General features: G+C 43.0%; 1 protein-coding gene and 1 long non-coding RNA gene across 2 annotated transcripts in view; both read right to left on the minus strand.

Annotated features, from left to right (window-relative positions):
• Positions 1-201: 201 nt before the first annotated feature.
• Positions 202-2,913, minus strand: LOC127059796 (uncharacterized). Its single transcript, XR_007777948.1, has 2 exons — positions 956-2,913; positions 202-842 (listed from the first exon to the last, which is right to left on the minus strand). It is a non-coding gene; the product is annotated as an uncharacterized LOC127059796 (long non-coding RNA).
• Positions 2,914-5,772: 2,859 nt separating this feature from the next.
• Positions 5,773-20,877, minus strand: part of LYPD6 (LY6/PLAUR domain containing 6) — a 38,385-nt gene continuing 23,280 nt past the window's right edge. The window contains exons 2-5 of the mRNA XM_009088233.4: positions 14,858-15,030; positions 12,518-12,616; positions 10,323-10,453; positions 5,773-8,655 (exon numbers count right to left, since the gene is read on the minus strand). Of these exons, the coding sequence (XP_009086481.2) occupies positions 8,461-8,655; positions 10,323-10,453; positions 12,518-12,616; positions 14,858-14,987 (555 nt within the window). The 5' untranslated portion in view covers positions 14,988-15,030 and the 3' untranslated portion in view covers positions 5,773-8,460. The remainder of the gene's footprint in view (positions 8,656-10,322; positions 10,454-12,517; positions 12,617-14,857; positions 15,031-20,877) is intronic.

Here is a 20,877-nt window from a genome sequence, read left to right on the forward strand (position 1 = left end):
TCATTTGCTGTTGGAAAATGAGAGTGAGGTCAACTTCCAGTGGTCTCCAACTCATCCAGAGACTCCATAAAAAGTCCTTAATTACCCTGGAATTACTCATCTCTTACTGGTTTTTGTCTTCATGGTGCTTGGGATTTATTTTCTCAGTATTAGCTAAATATATTTAATTAGTTTATATACCTAAATGTAATTTAAAGTTGCTTTTGTAACTTTCTTAGGTCATTAAATACCAAAAAAAGAAAAAAAAAAAGAGAGATAATGGGGCAATGTTGGATCTCATCATTGTTTTCCTGGACTTGGATGCAATCTAGACTTGCCTGTGGAATTTGGAAATGCAAAGAGCAATTAGGATCAATTATTGCAATTAGAAAGATGTTTCAACAGGAAGGTTCCAGGCTCCTCAGCTCTCCCAAAAACACTCAGCTCGATGGGGAGCAGCAGGGCAGGGATCCCTGGAACACCTGGAATTGCAGTTGGGCTCCAGGGATGAAGCAATAAAGCAGATTTGGATCTCGCCCCGGGCACTTTGGGGCCATTTTCATGGAGCAGTGGGAATCCTTCAGGCTTTAATCCATGGGAATGTGCAGCAGCTCAGTCTGGGTGAGGGTCCAGGGATTTTACCTTGACCTTTGGTGTTGTCCCAGGCACTTTGGGGCCATTTTCATGGAGCAGTGGGAATCCCTCAGGCTTTATTCCAGCTCAGTGTGGGTGAGCATCCAGGGATTGTACCTTGACCTTTGATATTATCCTGGGATAACAGTTTTGGAGCCATTTTTATGGAGCAGTGGGAATCCTTCAGGCTTTATTCCTGCTCAGTCTGGGTGAACATCCAGGGATTGAACCTTGACCTTTGGTGTTATCCTGGGATAACAGTTTTGGAGCCATTTTTATGGAGCAGTGGGAATCCCTCAGGCTTTATTCCAGCTCAGTCTGGGTGAACATCCAGGGATTTTACCTTGACCTTTGGTGTTGTCCCAGGCACTTTGGGGCCATTTTCATGGAGCACTGGGAATCCTTCAGGCTTTATTCCAGCTCAGTGTGGGTGAGGATCCAGGGATTTTGCCTTGACCTTTGGTGTTTTCCCAGTGTTTTCCCACCCCATGGATTGCAGGCCTGGCCCAGGCTCTCCTGCTCCCTCCTCAGGCTCTAAGCCAGGCCCAGCAAAGCTTTGGTGGCTTTAGGAGCCTCTCTCTGTCCCTGTCACCACTGCTCATCCATGGCCCAGAGTTCCCATTCCCAAATTCTGCTGCTCCCTGCAGTGCTGGCTCTGCATTGTGGGGCTGTGGAATTTGTGCTGTGATTCCAGAGCCCATCCCTGCCCTCTGCTCTCCATAAATCTCTTCCTCCAAGGATTTTATTCCTGGTTTTTTCCTTCTCAGGAGGATTAAAGAAGTTTTGAACTGCAGTGTGTCGTGTCGTGTTTGCAAAACCCACACCCCAGGGCTCTCACTGGACACTTGGGGGAATTTTCCTGGATAAATATTGGAAAAGTTGTGGAATTCTTCAAGATGTGATGTTTTACCTTCAGCTGCCTTCCTGTTATTCCAGTTAAGAGAGAGATGTTCATTTTTGACTTCAGGTTCTTGAAGTTTTGCCCTGTAAAGGACAAAGAAATCCCATTTTCCTGTGGCTTTTCCTGAAATCTCCCTGGAATATTGGGAATTTTACCTTGACCTCATGACCATTAACATTCATAATATTCAGATGAATGAATAATAATGTTTTGTGTCAGGGTTTGAGGGGAGCTCCAATTCCTGATCTTTTCCTAACTAGAACCTTCTCATTATTAATCCCCAAAAACAGCTCAGTGGAGCTCCTCCAGTTGGGTTTTCCTCCCTCCACCAGAGCCAGACTGAACTTCAGCAACACAAAATTAAAATAAACTACAATAAAATAAAAATATAATAATAATAATTAAAATTATGATAATAAATTAATGAATAAATGAATAAATAAATGAATAAATTAATTAATAAATAAATGAATGAATAAATGAATGAATAAGTGGAAGTTAAAGTAGCAAATGCCACGGAAGTTTTCAGCCAGTGGAAAGAGGATTTTGAGGATTGTTGATGTTGAGGTGCTGCACTCCCAGCTCATTATCTCTGCTTAGCTAATTAACACCAGGGGAAATATTCTGGGATGGATCTGGAGGGTTCTAATCCAAATTTTTCTCCTCAGCCCTTGGGAGTTCAGTGCTTTATTCCTGACGTGCTCCTGCAGCAAGTGCAGCATTTCCAGGGTACATTTTTATACATAAATATAATATTTATAAACAAGACATATTTTATATGTATTTACTTCCTCATAAATATTTATATATTCATATTTTTATTAAGCTGTGCTTAACTTGGGAGAGAGCAAATAAACTGAGATTAAAAAATAAATAAATTCAAATTAATCCTCAGCATTCTGCCAGGTGGGGGGAGTCAAAATCCTGCAGAAGAAATGTGGGAAAACATTTGGAAAAATCAATGTGCAGGGGTTGGTGCTGAAATAATTGGGAATAATTAGGGAGTGGAAATAGAGGTTTTATTCCTGGGAGAATCTGTGGGATCCAAGGGAGAGAACTCTGGGATTTTCCTGCTGCACTGGGGGAAATGGGGAAACTGCTGAGCCCAACGGGCCTGGGACTGGAGAAAGGGAATTTTAAAAAAAGCCAATATTTCTTGTATATAAATCCATTAAAATCTATTTGTGAAAGCAGAGATCTCTATAAATCTCATCTATAAAAAACCTCCCTTGTGTAGATAAAATCTATAAATCTATAAAAATACGTCTTTATGGATAAAGTATCTAAAGAAATCAAAATTCATATCTATAAATAAAAGTATAAATCTCACTTATATTAAAAACTCCTTTATATATAAAAATACATATAAATATACAAAATATCTATGTATAAAAGTGTATCTCTATAATATATATAAAAATCCCCTTTTTATATATATATAAATATGTAAATATTTAAGAATATGTATCTATATATAAATTTATATCTCTATAAATCTCATCTATATAAAAATCCCCTTCATATATATGTGAATATTAAAATATATAAAAATATGTATCTATATATAAAAGTATACATCTATAAATCTCATCTATATAAAAATCCCCTTTAGATATAAAAATACAAATATTAAAATATTTTAAAATATCGATATATAAAATTATATCTCTATAAATCTCATATCTGTAGAAAATTCTCATCTATATAAAAATTTTCATTATATATACAAACATATAAAATATACAATATATATAAAAATATTTCTGAAATCCTGTACTTTAAAAATGAAATGACTTTTAAAACCATCCAGGAATTCCAGTTACCACTTAAAAGGTGGAGGCCAACAAATCATGACTGTGTAATGTTAAATTCATGTTAAATAATGTTAAATTCATGTTAAATTAATGCTAAATTAATGCTAAATTAATGCTAAATTCATTCCTTCCCTTGCTCTTAAGCTGTTGAGTATTTATAGATATTAAATATATAGTGTAGATGAAAACATAAAACAGTTATGTAAATATAAAAATAGATCTTAGATATATTTTATATATTTTATATAAATATATTTTATATAAATTTATTATATATAACATTAAAATAGATATAAAAATCTTGTGTGTGTATATATATATAAAATATACAAAATGCATTTCTGAAATCCTATACTTTAAAAATAAAGTGACTTTCAAACCCCCCCTGTTCCCACTTAGAACCAGGGAGGAAATCAAGCCCTGAGTGAGCAAAGTGAAATTAATTCCTTCCCTTCTTCTGGAGCTGGGCTCTGAGGATTTATTCATATTAAAAATATATCATTGATAAAAACATAAACCATACCTTATATATGTAAACATAAAAATATCTAAAATAAATCTCATATATATCTAATATAAATATCGACATATATAAACCTTTATATATAAACCTATATAAACCTTAATATCTTATATATGGAAATATAACTAATATAAACCTTAATATCTTATATATGTAAACATAAAAATATCTAATATAAATCTTTTATATATCTAATATAAATATCTACATATCTCATATAAACCTTTATATATAAACCTATATAAACCTTAATATCTTATATATGTAAACATAAAAATATCTAATATAAATATTTTATATATCTAATATAAATATCTACATATCTCATATAAACCTTTATATATAAACCTATATAAACCCGAATATCTTATATATTTAAATATAACTAATATAAACCATATCTTCTATATGTAAATAGAAAAATATCTAATATTAACCATATCTTCTATATAAAAATCTAATATCTCTTATATAAAATATATATAATATACAATTATATTAAAATTTTCTCTATAAAAGATGCACATTATGTATATATATATATATAATATATATGTTATTTTATATGTATATCTATATAAATCCCTGAACTGAAGGCTTAAAGGTTTTGTGCCAGCTGGGATTTCCTGCTCCAGCAGGAATTCCATCCTCCAAGAAACCTCCCTGGGAAATTCAATCCCAAGGGCACCAAATTCAAATCCCAGGGCAGCCCCTCCATGAGCAATTCCCGATTTTCCAGGTGGAAAATCCAGATTTCTCTCTGCTGGGGAGATCCCCAGGACTCTGCAATTCCCTTTAATTCCCCCAAAAAAAGCATTTTCAGCTTTAAAAACACCAGAACAGGAGGGAAGGGATTCCTTCAGGTTTTGTGTCTCAGCCCCAAAAACCTGGAGCTGAAATCAGAAATTAATTAATGATTAATGAATTAATTGGGGCAGAATGAACACTGCAGGGCAGTTCTTGGGGTTGCTCTGGTCACCTGCAGGAATTCCAATTTCTTCCTCCTTTTCTTCTGCTCTTTGCTCCCTGTGTTTGAAATGCAGAAAATTCCAGGGAATTGAGGGGCTGCAGGAGTGAGGAAAAGGAAATTTGGGACTGAGGGAGAGGGGGGATCCTGGCTGGCAATGTGGAGTGAGGAAAAATCAGGAAAATTCAGAATTTAGGGACAAAACGTGGATAATCCCTGCAGGCAGGAATCCAAGAAATGCAGGATTTCAATTCTTTATTAATTCCTTTATTATATTTATTTTCCTCTTATTTATGGACCTCATCCTCAGCAACACCTGACTGGTCCCTGTCCCCTTTGCTTTATGTCCCAGTAGCCAAAAAATCCCCAAAACTGAGCTGAGCTCAGGGAATTTCATTTAAAAATATATTTAAATTTATCCCTTTTATTTATACAAACTGAGCTGAGCTCAGGGAATTTCATTTAAAAATATATTTAAATTTATCCCTTTTATTTATACAAACTGAGCTGTGTTCAGGGAATTTCATTTTAAAATATATTTACATTTAACCCTTTTATTTATACAAACTGAGCTGTGTTCAGGGAATTTCATTTTAAAAAATTCCCTTCATAAATAATGAACCATTCCCATGTTTTCCTCATGTTGAGCTCCAGGTATAAATTGTTATTTCATTAATAAAATACCAATTATTATTTATTAAATTGTAAAATTTACTGGTAAATTTATTATTTATAAATGTATTTGTATTGGTAAATTGGGTATAAATTGTTTTACACTGGACACAGATCTGAGGAGTTCCTGTTTATTTTGGGCTCCCTGGGTTCTGTTTTCCCTCTCTGTTGTAGGAAAATTCCATATTTTCCATCATTTTCTCACATTGATCCTGCCCTGGGTTTTTCCCTGGCTTTCCCTCGAATTCCATGGCTGGAATTTCATCAGACACCTCACAGAGAATATTTCAATTTTTCCCTTTATTTATACAAATGTACAAGAATTTACAGCTGTTAAAACAATTCAGCATTTCAAGGTGAGACCCCCAAGAAATAAATTGATAATTTATGGGACCCCCCGGAGCTCAGGGAACCCCAAACTCCTGCAGGGGGGTCAGACACTGGAATTTCCTTTTTTTAAATATCCAGGGAGATGCCAGAGGAGGAACAGCCTTGGATTGGTTTGGGAATCTCCAGAGCCAGGTGGGATTTGCATAGAAAAAGAAAATCAAACCAGAGAGGGGGGAAAGGAGAGAAAAATTCCAGGTTTGGCTGGGGGTGAGACCAAAAAAAATGTTGATTTTATATTAAAAATCATTCCAGACAAACAGCAGTGAAGAACAATTTTTATAAAGATGTTGATCTAGAATTTATTTATATATTTTTTTTAAAATAACATCCCCTGTAAAACACACTGAGCTTTTCCTTCCCTGGAGAAATCCCCTGGAATTAAACAGGGAGCAAGGGCCGCTCCTGAACCTCCAAAAAATCTCCCTGGAAAATTCATCCCAAGGCCACAAAACTCAGGAGCAGATTCCTGATTTTCCAGAATATCCCAGGTGGATTCTGTGAGCTCTCCAGGACTCTGCATTTCCCTGTAATTCCCCCCCAAAAAAGCATTTTGAGCTTTAAAAACACCAGAATTGGATAGAGCTCAATTTACCTGGGAGCAGGAATAGGAAAAAATTAACTCCTGACACAATAATTAATGATTCTTTTAAAAAAATTAATTAAAAACCAATTTAAAGCAAGTCCATGACACCCTGCTTTTATTACTGACTTTGCAAGATGAAGTTGATTCTTTTTTAAAAGCGATGTAAACCATTATTTAATATATATTTATATTTATATTTATATAAATTTTGGATCATTTCTATATTACAGGCTCACTGACTTGCAAACCATCCTTTTTTTCCTGGCAAGATCAGTGGATTTGGGGAATTTTTTTTTTTCCAGCATTTCCAAACCTTCCTTGACCTACAAAAAATAAATATTGCATTCCTGATTTCCCAGCAAACCAGCCCAGAATCCAGGGAATAAAAACCCCAGGAGATGTTTGGGATCCATTTCCTCTCTGTCAGGCTTTGGGGCTAAAATGGGAAAATATTGGGAATATTCCCCCTGAACCAGCGGGAATCAGGGGAGCAGCAGCTCCTCATCCTCCTGCTGAGGGTGGGAATGGAAATGAGGAATTTTTAGGGATTTCTCTGCTGGAGTTTGGGAATTCCAGCTGTTTCCCACTGGAAATGAGGATTTTTAGGGGTTTCTCTGGTGGAATTCCAGTGGCTTTCTGCTGGAAATGAGGATTTTTTTAGGGATTTCTCTGGTAGGGGATTTAAAATCCCAGCAGTGTTCTGCTGGAAATGAAGATATTTAGGGATTTCTCTGGTGGAGTTTGGGGGTTCCAAATGTTTTCTGCTGGAAATGAGGAATTCTAGGGATTTCTCTGGTTGAATTTAGGAATTCCAGCGATTTTCCACTGGAAATGAGGATTTTTTCGGGGATTTCTCTGGTGGAATTTATGAATTCCAACAGTTTTCTGCTGGAAATGTGGAATTTAATTTTTTTTTTGGGGGGGGGGATTTTTCTGCTGGAGTTTGGGAATTCCAGAGTTTTTCTGCTGGAAATGCGGATTTTTAGGGATTTCTCTTGTTGAATTTAGGAATTCCAGCGGTTTCCTGCAGGAAATGCAGATTTTTAGGGATTTCTCCGGTGGAATTCGGGAATTCCAGCTGTTTTCCGCGTGTCCCGGGTGATGGGATCTCCTCCTTCTCTTCCTCGCTGCCCATCCCGGAGGAGCAGGAGCCGCAGCCGCTCCTGCGTTAATTACCGCGGTTAATGAGCAGGGGGTGTTAATGAGCGGGGAGAGCCCGCGGCTGTTCCCGAGGGGATACGGACCCAGCACTTCCAGGGCCGGTTCTTGGCCAGCTAAGCCAGGCTTTACCCGAGTTAGGCTGGGCTTGGCGGCTCTTCCAGCCCCGGAGGTTTTCCCGGAGCGGTCCCGGGATCCTCCCCGGAGCTCCCGCAGCGATCGGGGCAGGCCGGGAATTCTGCTCGGGGGAATCAGCCAGAACCAGGCGGCAGCTCAGAGTCCGGCCCGGCTGCGCCAGCGGGGCGCTGTCCCTGTGCTGTCACCGTCCTTGGCACTGTCACCGTCCCTGTCGCTGTCCCTTTCACTGTCCCTGTCCTGTGGCGGTCCCTGTCACTGTCGTTGTCACCATCACTGTCCCGTCCCTGTCCTGTCGTTGTCACCGTCACCGTCCTGTCGCTGACATTGTTACCCTCCCTATCACCGTCCCTGTCCTGTCGCTGTCCCGTCGCTCTCGCTGTCTCTGTCGCGGTCGCTGTCACTGTCTGGTCTCTGTCACTGTCCCGTCGCTCTCGCTGTCTCTATCACTGTGCCTGTCGCCGTCTCTGTCACTGTCCGGTCTCTGTCACTCTCGCTGTTGCTGTCCGGTTGAGATCTCTGTTTCTGTCGCGGTCACTGTCCGGTTTCTGTCCCTGTCTCTGTCAATCTCGCTGTCCCTGTCGCAGTCACTGTCCGGCCGCTGTCCCTGTCTCTGTCGCGGTCTCTGTCACTCTTGCTGTCTCGGTCACTCTCGCTGTCGCGGTCCCTGTCCGGTCTCTGTCCCTCTCGCTGTCGCTGTGGCGGTCAGGGTCCGGTGGCAGTGGCCGCGAGCCAGCGCTGTGCCAGCACCGCCAGGCCGATCCCCGCGGGTGTCGCCAGGCGGGGCAGGGACAGCGGCGCGGCGGCGCCGAGCGGGGACAGCGTGGCGAACACGGCGTCCGAGGCGTTCCGCGGCAGCGGCAGGTTACAGATACTGCCCTCGCAGCAGGACGTGCACACCTGGGACACACAGACACACAGACAGACAGACAGGGAATGAGGCATTCCGGGGGAAATGGGAGTGGGGAATACAGGGGAACAAAACAGGGAATGGGGAATTCCAGGGGAAAAAAGGAATGAGGAATTCCAGGGGAACAGGGAATGGGGAATTCCAAGGGAACAGGGAATGGGGAGTTCCAGGGGGAAATGGGAATGGGGAATTCCAGGGGGAAAAGGGAATGGAGAATTTCAGAGAAAGAGGGAATGGAGAATTCCAGGAGAAAGAGGGAATGGGGAATTCCAGGGGGAAATGGGAATGGGGAATTCCAGGGAAACAAAACAGGGAATGGGGAATCCCAGGGGAAAATGGGAGTGGGGAATTTCAGGGGAAACAAGGAATGAGGAATTCCAGGGGAAAATGGGAATGGGGAGTTCCAAGGGAAAAAAACCAAGGAATGCGGAATTCCAGGGAGAAAAAAGAAGGGGAAATGACAGTACATTTGCAATATGTATATATATTATATACAATATATTATGTATATATAATTTATACATTTTATATACATTGTAGGTATAATATATACAGTATATATATTATACATATGATCCATTATATTATATATTATATTCCATATACTAGCATACATGATAATATGTATTATATACATAGAACATTAAAATATATCCCAGAATGCTATATAATAATAATAATAAATATAGACAATATATACTATATAATATAATATAATATAATATAATATAATATAATATAATATAATATAATAAATATAATATATAATTATTGTATATAAACAATATAGTATTGTATTATATATGTATATATTATTATATTATTCTATAACATATTATTATATTATAGTATATTATATTATATTATTATATTATATTACATTTATTATAATTAATATCATCTAATATATATAATGATATAATATTAACTTATCTGTATATAACACAATATAGTATTGTATTATATATGTAATATATATTATTATATTATTCTATACATATTATTATATTATATGTCAATAATGTAATAGTAATAGTATAATGTATAGTATAATGTATAATTATACTATACATTATAATTATATATACATTGTACTATTATACATTATAATAGTATAATGTATTGTAATAGTATATATTACAATATTGCATGTATTGTTTTATATATATAAAAATATATATTATTATTATATTATATTATATTTTATTATATTATATTGGTTTATATGTTTATATTATAATATGTCTATAATATAATATTATATTGTATTATATAAATTATATAGATATTTTATTATATTATATTATATACACATAACATAACGTTATATTATATTATATTATATCATATTATATTATATCATATTATATCATATTATATCATATTATATTAATTGAATTTAATAAATTTATTATATTTATTATATTATATTATACAAATTACATTATATTACATTACATTATATTATGTTATATATGTTATATTGCATTATATTATATGTTATATTGTATTATATGTTATTATTTAGTATTATATGGTATTATATTGTATACATCTCACATTCTCTGACATTCTATAATATTTCCTGCAGTTTATCTCTCTGTGCCCCCCCGATCCCCCCCAGCCCTGGCAATGTCACATTCCCAGGGTGTCCCACCTTGTACTCCTCGTGGCGGGTGTAGGTGCAGCCCGTGCTCAGGCACTCCTCCAGGGCCACGCAGCGCTTGGTGACCGACACGCTCTCCCCGCTGGCCCTCATCATGTGCTGGCTGAAGCAGTACCTGGTCCCTGAAACACAGGGAAAATCTTTATCTGCTCCATTCCTGTTCCCTGAGAGCCCACCAGCAGGAGAAATTGCAAAGAAATGCTGGATTCTATTAAATCACGGGATTCTTAAAAAAATTGCAATTTTTGATGCACTTCTTGTAGTTCATGTGCTGGCTGAAGCAGTACCTTGTTTTTAAAAAACATGGAAAGCCTTTATCTGCTCAATTCCTGTTCCCTGAGATTCCAGCAGCAGGAGAAATTGGAAAAAAAAGCTGGATTTTTATCAAATCATGGCATCTTTTAAAAAATATCAATTTTTGATATATTTATTGCAGATCATGTGCTGGCTGAAGCAGTACCTAGTCCCTGAAACACAGGAAATCTTATCGCTCATCCCTGAGACACCTGGAGAAAAATTTCTGCTCTTCCTGTTCCCTGAGACCCCACCAGCAGGAGAAATTGGAAAGAAATGCTGGATTTTATCAAATCATGGGATTCTGAAAAAAAATTGCAAGTTTTGATGTATTTATTGTAGATCATGTGTTGGCTGAAACAGTATTTTGTTTTTAAAAAACATGGAAAGCCTTTATCTGCCCAATTCCTTTCCCTGAGATTCCAGCAGCAGGAGAAATTGGAAAGAAATGCTGCATTTTTATCAAATCACAGGATTATTAAAAAATAAGAAATTTTTGATGCATTTCTTGTAGATCATGGGCTGGCTGAAGCAGAACCTGATCCCTAAAAAACATGGAAAAGTCTCCATCTGCCCAATTCCCATTCCCTGAAAGTCCACCAGCAGGAGAAATAGAAAAGAAATACTGGATTTTTATCAAATCAGTGAATTTTTAAAAAATACCAATTTTTGATGCATTTCTTGTAGCTCATGTGCTGGCTGAAGCAGTACCTGGTCCCTAAAAAACATGGGACAATCTTTATCTGCTCAATTCCCTTTCCCTGAGACCCCACCAGCAGGAGAAATTGGAAAAAAATGCTGGATTTTTATATCAAATAAGAGGATTTTTTTTAAAATGCCATTTTTAAAATGTATTTATTGCAGATCATTTTAAAAAGCAGATTGTAGATTGCTGGCTGAAGCTGTACCTTGTCCCTAAAAAACCATGGGAAATCTTTATCTGCCCAATTCCCCATTGCCCCTTTCTCCTGCCCAACCAGGAATATCTGGGAATGCTGGGCTGGAATGCCAGCCAGCCTGGGGGGTTTTACTGCTGCTGATCTGAGCTCAGAGGAAGCAAATTCTGGGGCTGATAACGAGCCTGACCCAGGCTGGGCCATCTCCTTCCCAAGTAAATATTTCCCAAAGGCAAAATCCCAAAAGAACCCGGCCAAAGGGGATCTGCTGGGGCTGTGGATAATCCCCATGTTCTGTGAGGGTTTTGTTTCTCTTCTGTGTCCCAGAGAGCTGCTGAAGGGCAGGGAGATCTGGGCAGCTCAGATCTGATATTTGAGTGTGTTATTAAAGGGTTTTCCTGAGCTGTTCCCAGTTTCAGACTCCACGGGGATTTATGGGATCAAACTGCTGAAAACACCAAAATTCCAGCTCTGGCTGCCCTGAATGTGGATTTGTGTCACAGGGGAGGGAGCTGAACACAGCCAGAACTGTCCTGGATTCACCAGGAGGAGCAATAAAACTCTTCAAATTCCTTCCCTGGGAGGGTGGGGAGGGCTTGGGATGGAATTCCCAGAGCAGCTCTGGCTGCCCCTGGATCCCTGAGATTCCACCAGCAGGAGAAATAGGAAGGAAATGCTGGATTGGAAGAGTCCAAGGCCAGGCTGGATGCTTGAAGCACCCTGGGATCGTGGAAGGTGTCCCTGCCCATGGAATGGGATGCGCTTGAAGGTCCCTTCCCACCCAAACCAGTCTGGAATTTTAGGAAAGCAACACCAGCCTGATTGAACCCCCCCAGCAGAGCCAGAGGAAAACAGGGAATATCTCCAATCCTCAACCTCACGCACTGCAAGGAGCCAGAAAAGCTGCAGGGCTGAGCTGCAGGATGCCATATCCCACATTTCTGGGAAGGAAGGGGCGCCCTGGCAGGGACAGCTGGGCTGGGTGGGGCTGGTTACCTCGGGGGCAGTAAACATCTGGAGCCCAGCGGTTGCACTCGTAATTATCTGAGGCCTTTTCACAGGTGAAACACTTAAATCCATGAGGGTACGGCGTGGCTGAAAGGAATGCAGAATATGGGGTTAGAAGGAATGATGATGGAGTTAAAATGTTCCTGTTAATCTGGTTCTCTGCTGCTTTTTTGGGAGAAAAAAAGCAATATTTTTTCATTTTAAACCCAAATTTCTCCAGCTTTTCCTGCCAGTGTCAGCGGGTTGGTCCTGATTTGTAAATCCCCATCCCCCAGAGCACGTTTGGGTCGCTGTGGACTCGTTCCAGCTGTGTTTACCCAGCCAAAGTGCCCAGTGCTGACTTCAAAGGGAGCTAATGGGAGCTGGGAGTGCTCATTCCCCTGGAATCAGAGCTCACATCCAGCACTGCGGCTTTATCAGTGCTGATAACAAAATATCAGGTGGATTGAAACACTCTGGGAATTGTCCCATGGAGGGAAAGAGCTGCTCCTGTTCCAGGCAGGCTCACGGCCCCAGAGGGAACAAAACCCCTTTGCTGCACCCCCAGCTCTCAACAGCAGCCCCTGTCCTGATTGATCTCCCCAATTCCTTAATTGCTCTCCTGGCAGCACTTCGGGGGCACTTTCAATCCCTCCTCAAGGTGCTGCCACCTCCTCAAAGCCAGATGGTGAACAGGTCACTACAGCCCCAAGGGCCACATCCTCACCCTCCTCCTCGTCACCTCCTCCCCTGGCTCTGGATCCTGTGTGGGAATGAGGTGAAGCAAGAGGATTTCACTGCTTGTTTCCTTTCAGCTTTTAGGGAACAAGAAATCACCCAGGAGCAGCTCTGGTGGGGCTGGGACAGCACAATAATTAAATTAATCCGTCTCACCCTGCCCCTCTGACAGGTCAGAGTTATGATAGAAAACAGGAATTTCATCCTGCTAGCACAGAACAGGAATTTTTCAGCCTGTGAAGCAGTGAGTTTTCTGGGGGAAGAGAAGGCAGGGAGAGCTCCAGGGGCAGCCTGTTCTCATGGAATTGGGTGAGCCTGTGTCTGATAAAGTCAGCAGACTGTGAGGGTGCAGGGAAATGCAAAGACGCACAACTCCATTGCTCCAGGGGTTACTGGAGCAAAGGCAGGAGCTGTCTGTGCCTCAGCAGATGCCTCCATGTATCCCTTAAACCATTTTGGTCCAGTTTTACACAGAACCATGGAATGGTTTGGCTTGGGAAGGACCTTAAAGCCATGGGCAGGGACACCTCCCACAGAAACTTGGGTTTTCTTCCACATCAACTCGGCCCTGTGGGAGCAGGGACTGCACAAACCAGGTCCCTCCCAGCCCAAACCATCCCATGATTCCACGTAAAAACCTCCATTCCCAAACCATTCCATGATTCCATGACTGGTGAGGGTGCAGGGAAGACCCAAAGATGCCCAACTCCATTGCCTCAGGGGTTACTGGGGCCAAGGCAGGAGCTGTCTGTGCCTCAGCAGCTGCTCATAACCCCATGAGTCCTTTAAACCCTTTTGGTCCAGTTTTACACAGAACCATGGAATGGTTTGACTTGGGAAGGACCTTAAAGCCGGTGTTGTCCCACCCTCTGCCATGGGCAGGGACACCTCCCACAAAAACCAAGTTGATGTTTTCTTCCACATCAACTCAGCCCTGTGGGAGTGGGGACTGTACAAACCAGATCCCTCCCAGCCCAAACCATCCCATGATTCCACGTAAAACCTCCATTCCCAAACCATCCCATGATTCCATGTAAAACCTCCATTCCCAAACCATCCCATGATTCCACGTAAAACCTCCATTCCCAAACCATCCCATGATTCCATGTAAAACCTCCATTCCCAAACCATCCCATGATTCCATGTAAAACCAGGTTAAAGGCAGAGCCAAATCGAACAAACACAGCCATGGTTCAAGAAGAAGTGGGAAAAATGAAGGAAACGTGTGACAGGGCTAAATGTGGCACAGAGAAACAGAGCAGCCCAGTGCCTTGCTGGATCTTACTCCAGTGCCTCTGAGGACCATGGAAATGATGACACAGGGAATGGCTTTTGGGTTGGGCTCCTGTGAGAGTTTGAGTGTAAATCCAGAAGCTCAAGGCTCAGAAGAAAAGATCCTAGCAAAAGGACTTTTCATAAAATATGTCCCTGACACCTTCTGACGCCTCCTTTCTCTTTCTTTAGTACAGTTTTAGTACACAATTTCTTTTAATATCATATAATATCATAAAATAATAAACCAGCCTTCAGAGAAACTGGAGTCAATTCTCCTCTCTCACCTCCTCCTGGGGACCCTCACAACAGCTCAGGGCAGCAGGGGAGGTGACTTACTGGAGGGGTGGAGGTAGACGATGTCCTTGGCGGTGAAGTCGCGGCTGCGCGCGGCCGGAGCGCGGCCGGGCAGGAACAGCAGGAGCAGGAGCAGGAGCTGGAGCAGGAGCAGCCCCGGTGGCCAGGCCATGGCCCGGCCAGGACCTGCTCATGCGGCGGCCGAGAATCCCCACCTGGGCAGAGTCACAGAATGCCAGAATTATCCAGGCTGGAAAACACCTCGGAGAGCATCCAGTCCAGCCCGTGACCCACACCCCCTTGTCCCAGGGAGGGAAAGAGCTGCTCCTGCTCCAGGCAGGCTCACGGCCCCAGAGGGAACAAAACCCCTTTGCTGCAGCCCCAGCTCTCAACAGCAGCCCCTGTCCTGATTGATCTCCCCAAACGAGGCCCAATTCCTTAATTGCTCTCCTGGCAGCTCTCCGGGGGCACTTTCAATCCCTCCTCAAGGTGCTGCCACCTCCTCAAAGCCAGATGGTGAACCATGGCACTGAGGGCCACATCCAGGCTGTCCTTACAAACCTCCAGGACCGTGACTCCAGCACCTCCCTGGGCAGCCATTCCCATGGCAAATCCCTCTTTTCTGGCAGGGAGCAGGGATGAGCAGAGCAAACCCACAAGGACCTGGCCACCACCTCGTGCCCATGACCCAACCCTGGAGCCTCCCTCTCCTCTGGTGATTTTGGCATCAACAAACACCAAAATTGTAATTATCTGAGGCCTTTTCACAGGTGAAACACAAATCCATGAGGATACGGTGTGGCTGAAAGGAATGGAAAAGATGGAGTTAAAAGGAATGGATAAAATGGAGTTTGAAGGAATGGATAAACTGGAGTTAAAAGGAATGGAGTTAAAATGACCCCATTACTCTGGTTCTATGCCGCTTTTCAGGAGAAAACAGCAACATTTTTTCTCTTTGGATCCAAATTTCTCCAATTTTCCTGTCAGTGTCAGTGGGTTGGCTCTGATTTGTAAAACCCCGTCCCCCACAGCACGTTTATGTTGCTGGAAAAGGTGGACAAAGGATCTCCCTGGATTCCCAGCGCAGTGGGAATCCGGCTGGTCCCACAGGAGGTTGGGGCTCCTGCTGACACCTCATCTCCACCTTCCTCCTGACTCCTCCTCACTGCCTGGGCCACATCTCCACAATCCTTCTGACTTTATCTTGGCATTTCCTCTTGGAAAAGCCTCCATCTCAGAGCTGCAGACAAAGTCACCCCTGGATTTTCCTCATCCATGCTCCAGAGGGGTTTATTCCCTTTATTATGCCATTAATAAAGAATTTGGTGCGTTTTTCCCAAGTCCCTGAGTGATGGGAGCTCATGAAAGCAGAACCCAATAACCTCTGTGGTACCATTCCTGAGACCACCCCAGCCCCAGGCTGTGGGGAGCCACCAGGGGCAGACAAGGCTCAAAAAATCCCTAAACACACAGCCCAGATGATGAGAAACCCTTAAAAATGGTGAAAGTGCCTCAAAAATCCAACGGGACAGGGAAATCCTGAAAGGATGCAGCTGCTGAGCCCGGCTGGAGCCGATGGTTTCCTTTGGAATCCATCCAGAACACACAGAGTTGGGATGAGCTTTTCCATCCTGATCAACCTGCAACACCCAGATAATTCCTAAGCAGCTCTGAATATGTGGTGGTTATTATCTAATAAATATTTTTTTTTTTGTTTTGTTTTGGGTTTTTTTAAAGGAAAGATATGATGGGGTTGAAGATGTCACCTCCAAACATTTGTCCCACAGCAGAAATCCCCCCAGGACCAGCAGCACAAAGGTTGTCATTGTTCCTGCTGTTATCTGCAAACACCTTTTTTATTAAAACACGGTGAAATCCATAAAAAAACATGAGGAAAAAAGATAACGCACAGCCCGGTGCTTTAAACTTTGTTGCTTTAACATTTTGAGGAGGGAATTTGGGATTTACTCCATTGATCCCTCTCAGCCAGGGGAGAATGAAATCCTGATTAGAAGCAGACAGGAAATAAAACAAACCTCTCCCAACCACGTGGAAGATGAAAGAGATGGGTCCATGTGGGATCTGGAGGCAGAATTTGGGACTATTTTTATCCCAAACAACACCAGGAAGGTTTCATAAGCCCCGCTCTTCATTTTAAGACATCAGCAGGAGCAAAAAATGAGGATTTGATCCTGAGCTACAGCACCAAAAAACGAGGATTCACATCCCAAAAAGAGGAGCTCATCGCAGCTCAACTCCAGCTCTCATCAATAATTATCAAATCATCAACACCAACAGTCACGGAATCAAGGCTGGAAAAGAGTTCCAATATCACCACATCCAACCATTACAGCAATATTTAAAGTTCAGCAAGGTCGAAATAACGGCAGGAATTCCTCCCAAAGAATTTGCTGGGTTTGCTCATCCCAAGCACAAAACTCTTTTGTTTTTTGCAGAACGGATCAAAGCCTTCCACTTGGGGACCTTGGTTTTCCCAGTGCCCCTTTGGTGGGACCCCTCTCCAAATCCTCTGTGGCAGCACTCAGCCATCAGTCTGGAAAAGTGGCTGGTGTCAGAAACCCTCCAGCTGCTCCCTGAAAACATCCACATCCTTCCTCTGGTAATTGCAAGGACCTTAATTGCCAGCTCCTAATGAGCGGCAAGAAACCGTGAAGGATCGGAGAGAATTCCCCGCCCGCCTCCCTTTTCTGTCTGACACAGGTTTAATTACAGGCAAAGAATTACCATTTTAAAATCCTCTGGGTCAGAAAATTCTCCAGAACAAGGCAAGCAGGGCCAAAATCTTAAACTGTGGAATTTAGGGAAGTCCTCCTGCCACCCTTTTTGTCACCATTTGTCACCATGAGCACACTCCACTGGCTCGTTCTGTATACACAGGTAGGGTAAAACCAGGAAATTCTGCAAACATGGAAATCCCCAGTGCCACAAACCTAAATATTTAATATTCCGTGAATATTTTGAGTATGAACACAGGGGTACACACAGTTCTGTCTTTCGTGGGGGACAAATACTGGGTGACTTTTAAGGAAATGAGGATATTTCACAGAGAGTGGAGCAGCAAAATATTTTGCATTAAAGTAATATGAAATACTTAAAAACTCAATATCCAATAATCACATATTAAATACTCAATTAATTCTATATTAATTCAATGTTCAGCATGCTCATTTTCTCTGGTGTTACACTCACACATAAAAATAAAATGTAAGGAAGGAAATGTAAATATAGATATGGATGCACTGTCTTAAAACCTGCAAAAAGTTGGTTTGGTTCCCAAAATCCTACAAAATTTGAATTTTCTGCAATGCTGGCTTCTCTTTAGGAATCCTATGAGCCCTAAGAAGCTTCACCAAGGGCCTAAAGGGTTTTTCGTTCACTCCCAAGCCCCTTTTATCCAGGACTTTCAGCCCAAACAGCCAAACTTGGCACAAAACTTTTATTTTCGAGCATTATTGGTGGCGTTCCATCCACCCCAGGGCCAAACCTCTGCTGGCAGGGCAGATCTGAGGCACGGGCTGATATTTTTCCTCTCAGAATTCCCTCGGCTCCTCACGCGGAGCCGAGCGCTCATCCCAACCTAAGGGCAGCTGGCGCGGCCCCCTCGGAACGCGGGGGTGGGACAGGGTCACACGAGCTGTGGGAACCCAGGGAATCCCTCTGGCTGCCCTGGAGGGCTCCAGACCCTGCCCAGGGGGCTCAGAGACCCTGGCACAGAGCCCCAGACCCCTGGGCCTTTGATTAACCCTTGGAAAAACCAATTCCCAACCTTTATATGAGGGATTACAAGCTATGACAGTATAAGCAGAATGAGAGTGAATTTATCACAGGGTGAAAAATAGATATTTTGGGGTTTTTAGAATGGGGGTTCAGGAGGCAAGATGGAGGGATCTGGGTGTGTCCAACCTTTCTCCTTCTTCTTCTTGGCCTCCACCTTCTGCTGGGATGGTGGCACTTTGGGATGGGTTTAGGGTAGAAGCTCACTGTTGTGACAGTGATCCCAGGATGAGGGAAGAAAGTTGACTCTATGTTCAGAAAGCTGATTTATTATTTTATGATATATATTATGTTAAAACTATACTAAAAGAACAGAAGAAAGGATTTCATCAGAAGGCTGGCTAAGAATAGAAAAGGAATGAACAACAAAGGTTTGTGACTGACCAAGACAGTCCAAACCAGCTGAGCTGGGATTGGCATTAATGAGAAACAACCACAGAGACCAATCCCAGCCCCACCTGCTGCATCCCACAGCAGCAGAGAATCATTGTCTACATTTTGTTCCTGAGGCCTCTCAGCTTCCCAGGAGGAAAAATCCTAAGGAAAGGACTTTTCATAAAACATGATGGTGACACACTAACACAGATGATGGGTATTGGGAAGTAATTGCAAATATTGTACAGGCAGTTTTTAGTATAAAGACATAACACTGCCCTGGGGGCAGGCAGAGAGCCTGGACTGTCCTGCTGAGCGGAACTTGGCTGGACAAGAGAAAAAATTTTATAGATAAGGAACAATAAACAACCTTGAGAACGAGAACTAAGAGCTCTGAGTCCTCCTTCGAGCACCCAGCTGGGAAAAGAGACTTTGTGCCACATCTGGGGGTCACTGTGAGCAGCAGAGAATCCGAGAATGAGTCCCATGTTTGAGTTTGGATCATTTGGGTCATGCAGCCTCTCAGTTTGTGAGAGGGCCTGGGCGCTGCACAGAAATCCACCCCTGTAAACTCCATCTGCCCCGCTCCAGCAGCACCTCGGAGCCAGGAAGGCCATTCCCTGACCCAGAGCGATTTATTACAGACCCGTGTTGCTTTCAAGATATTTACATTTACTTGACAAACACATTCACTGCCCATTGGTCAGAAGAAAGAAACCAAGTTCTCAGTGGGTGACCAAGGAGTCACATCACTCCGTGAGCCAGCCAGAGTCTGCATCTCTTAACTTTCTCTCCTTCATCACATCTCCACGGTGACAACCTCGGTGTCTTCCTCGGGAGAGACACGGGGCTTTCCTCACCATCAGGAGGCCTTTGCTGGCTCACAGGGACAGCACAAACTGCCTCTCCCACAGCTCCCATTCCGGATTACTCCAGCCTGAGCAAAGGAGCCACGGGAGGCCCGGAGCAGCAGCCCAGTTGCCCACGTGTCAGGTCTCATTAGGGAGGGGACATCTCGGCCTCGCTGGGGACAATGGAAGGTCCAACCCTCCCCGGATATCAGGGCTCTGGGTTAGGGGAGAAGCGTTGATGGAGGGGACAGTTATTTTCAAGGATGGCTTTGTCCCTTCTGTCCTCCTCCGGCTCAGCTGGCTGACCATGGCCAAACCCACGAGCTGGGCCAGCTGCCAGTTTGCGGTAAAAACACCATTCCAAGAAGGATAAAAAAGGGGGGAAAAAGGCAGCCAGACACCAAATCTTCCCAGGCAAACACTCAGCCAAAGCCAGGCAGGAAGGAGTTCCCGATTCACGGGTGTTTCTGTGGTTCTCCTCACGCAAGCGTGGCACAGGTTGTGGCGCTCAGGGCCCTCCACCTTGCTCCCGGGTGGATGGAGCATTTCCCTGCTCTCCCTGGATTTCCAGTGCAGTGGGAAGTTGCCTGGTGGGTGGCAGGCTGGTGATTGTCCCTCACAGGAGGACGATGATTCCGCTGACAGCTCATCTCAGCCTTCCTCCTCCATCTCCTCCTCGCTGTCTGGGCCGCACCTCCAAGTTCCTACAAGGTCCCAGCTAATTTCATCCTGACATTCCCTCTCATCCTCCCCTTGGAAGGACCTCCATCTCAGAGCTCCCTAAATCAACTCTTCCTTGAGTGAAACGAGGCAGCAAAAGCCAGGGAAAGTTCCCTCTCCATGGGCAGGAGGCTTTGTGAGGCCCAAGGCAGCAGTGCCAGCAGGGCCAGGCAGCGTCGGCCATCTGGGAGAAACCAGGGCCCGAGCAGGGGCTGTGTCTGATCCGCTGGGCCATCCTTCCTCTGCCCAGGGGGATTATTCCTCAGTGGAAAACCAAGCCATGGCAACTCCCAGCAGCCTGACGAGGCTGGAAGAGCTGCT

Source organism: Serinus canaria, chromosome 7, assembly GCF_022539315.1.
Source record: "Serinus canaria isolate serCan28SL12 chromosome 7, serCan2020, whole genome shotgun sequence".
Taxonomy (NCBI): Eukaryota; Metazoa; Chordata; class Aves; order Passeriformes; family Fringillidae; genus Serinus; species Serinus canaria.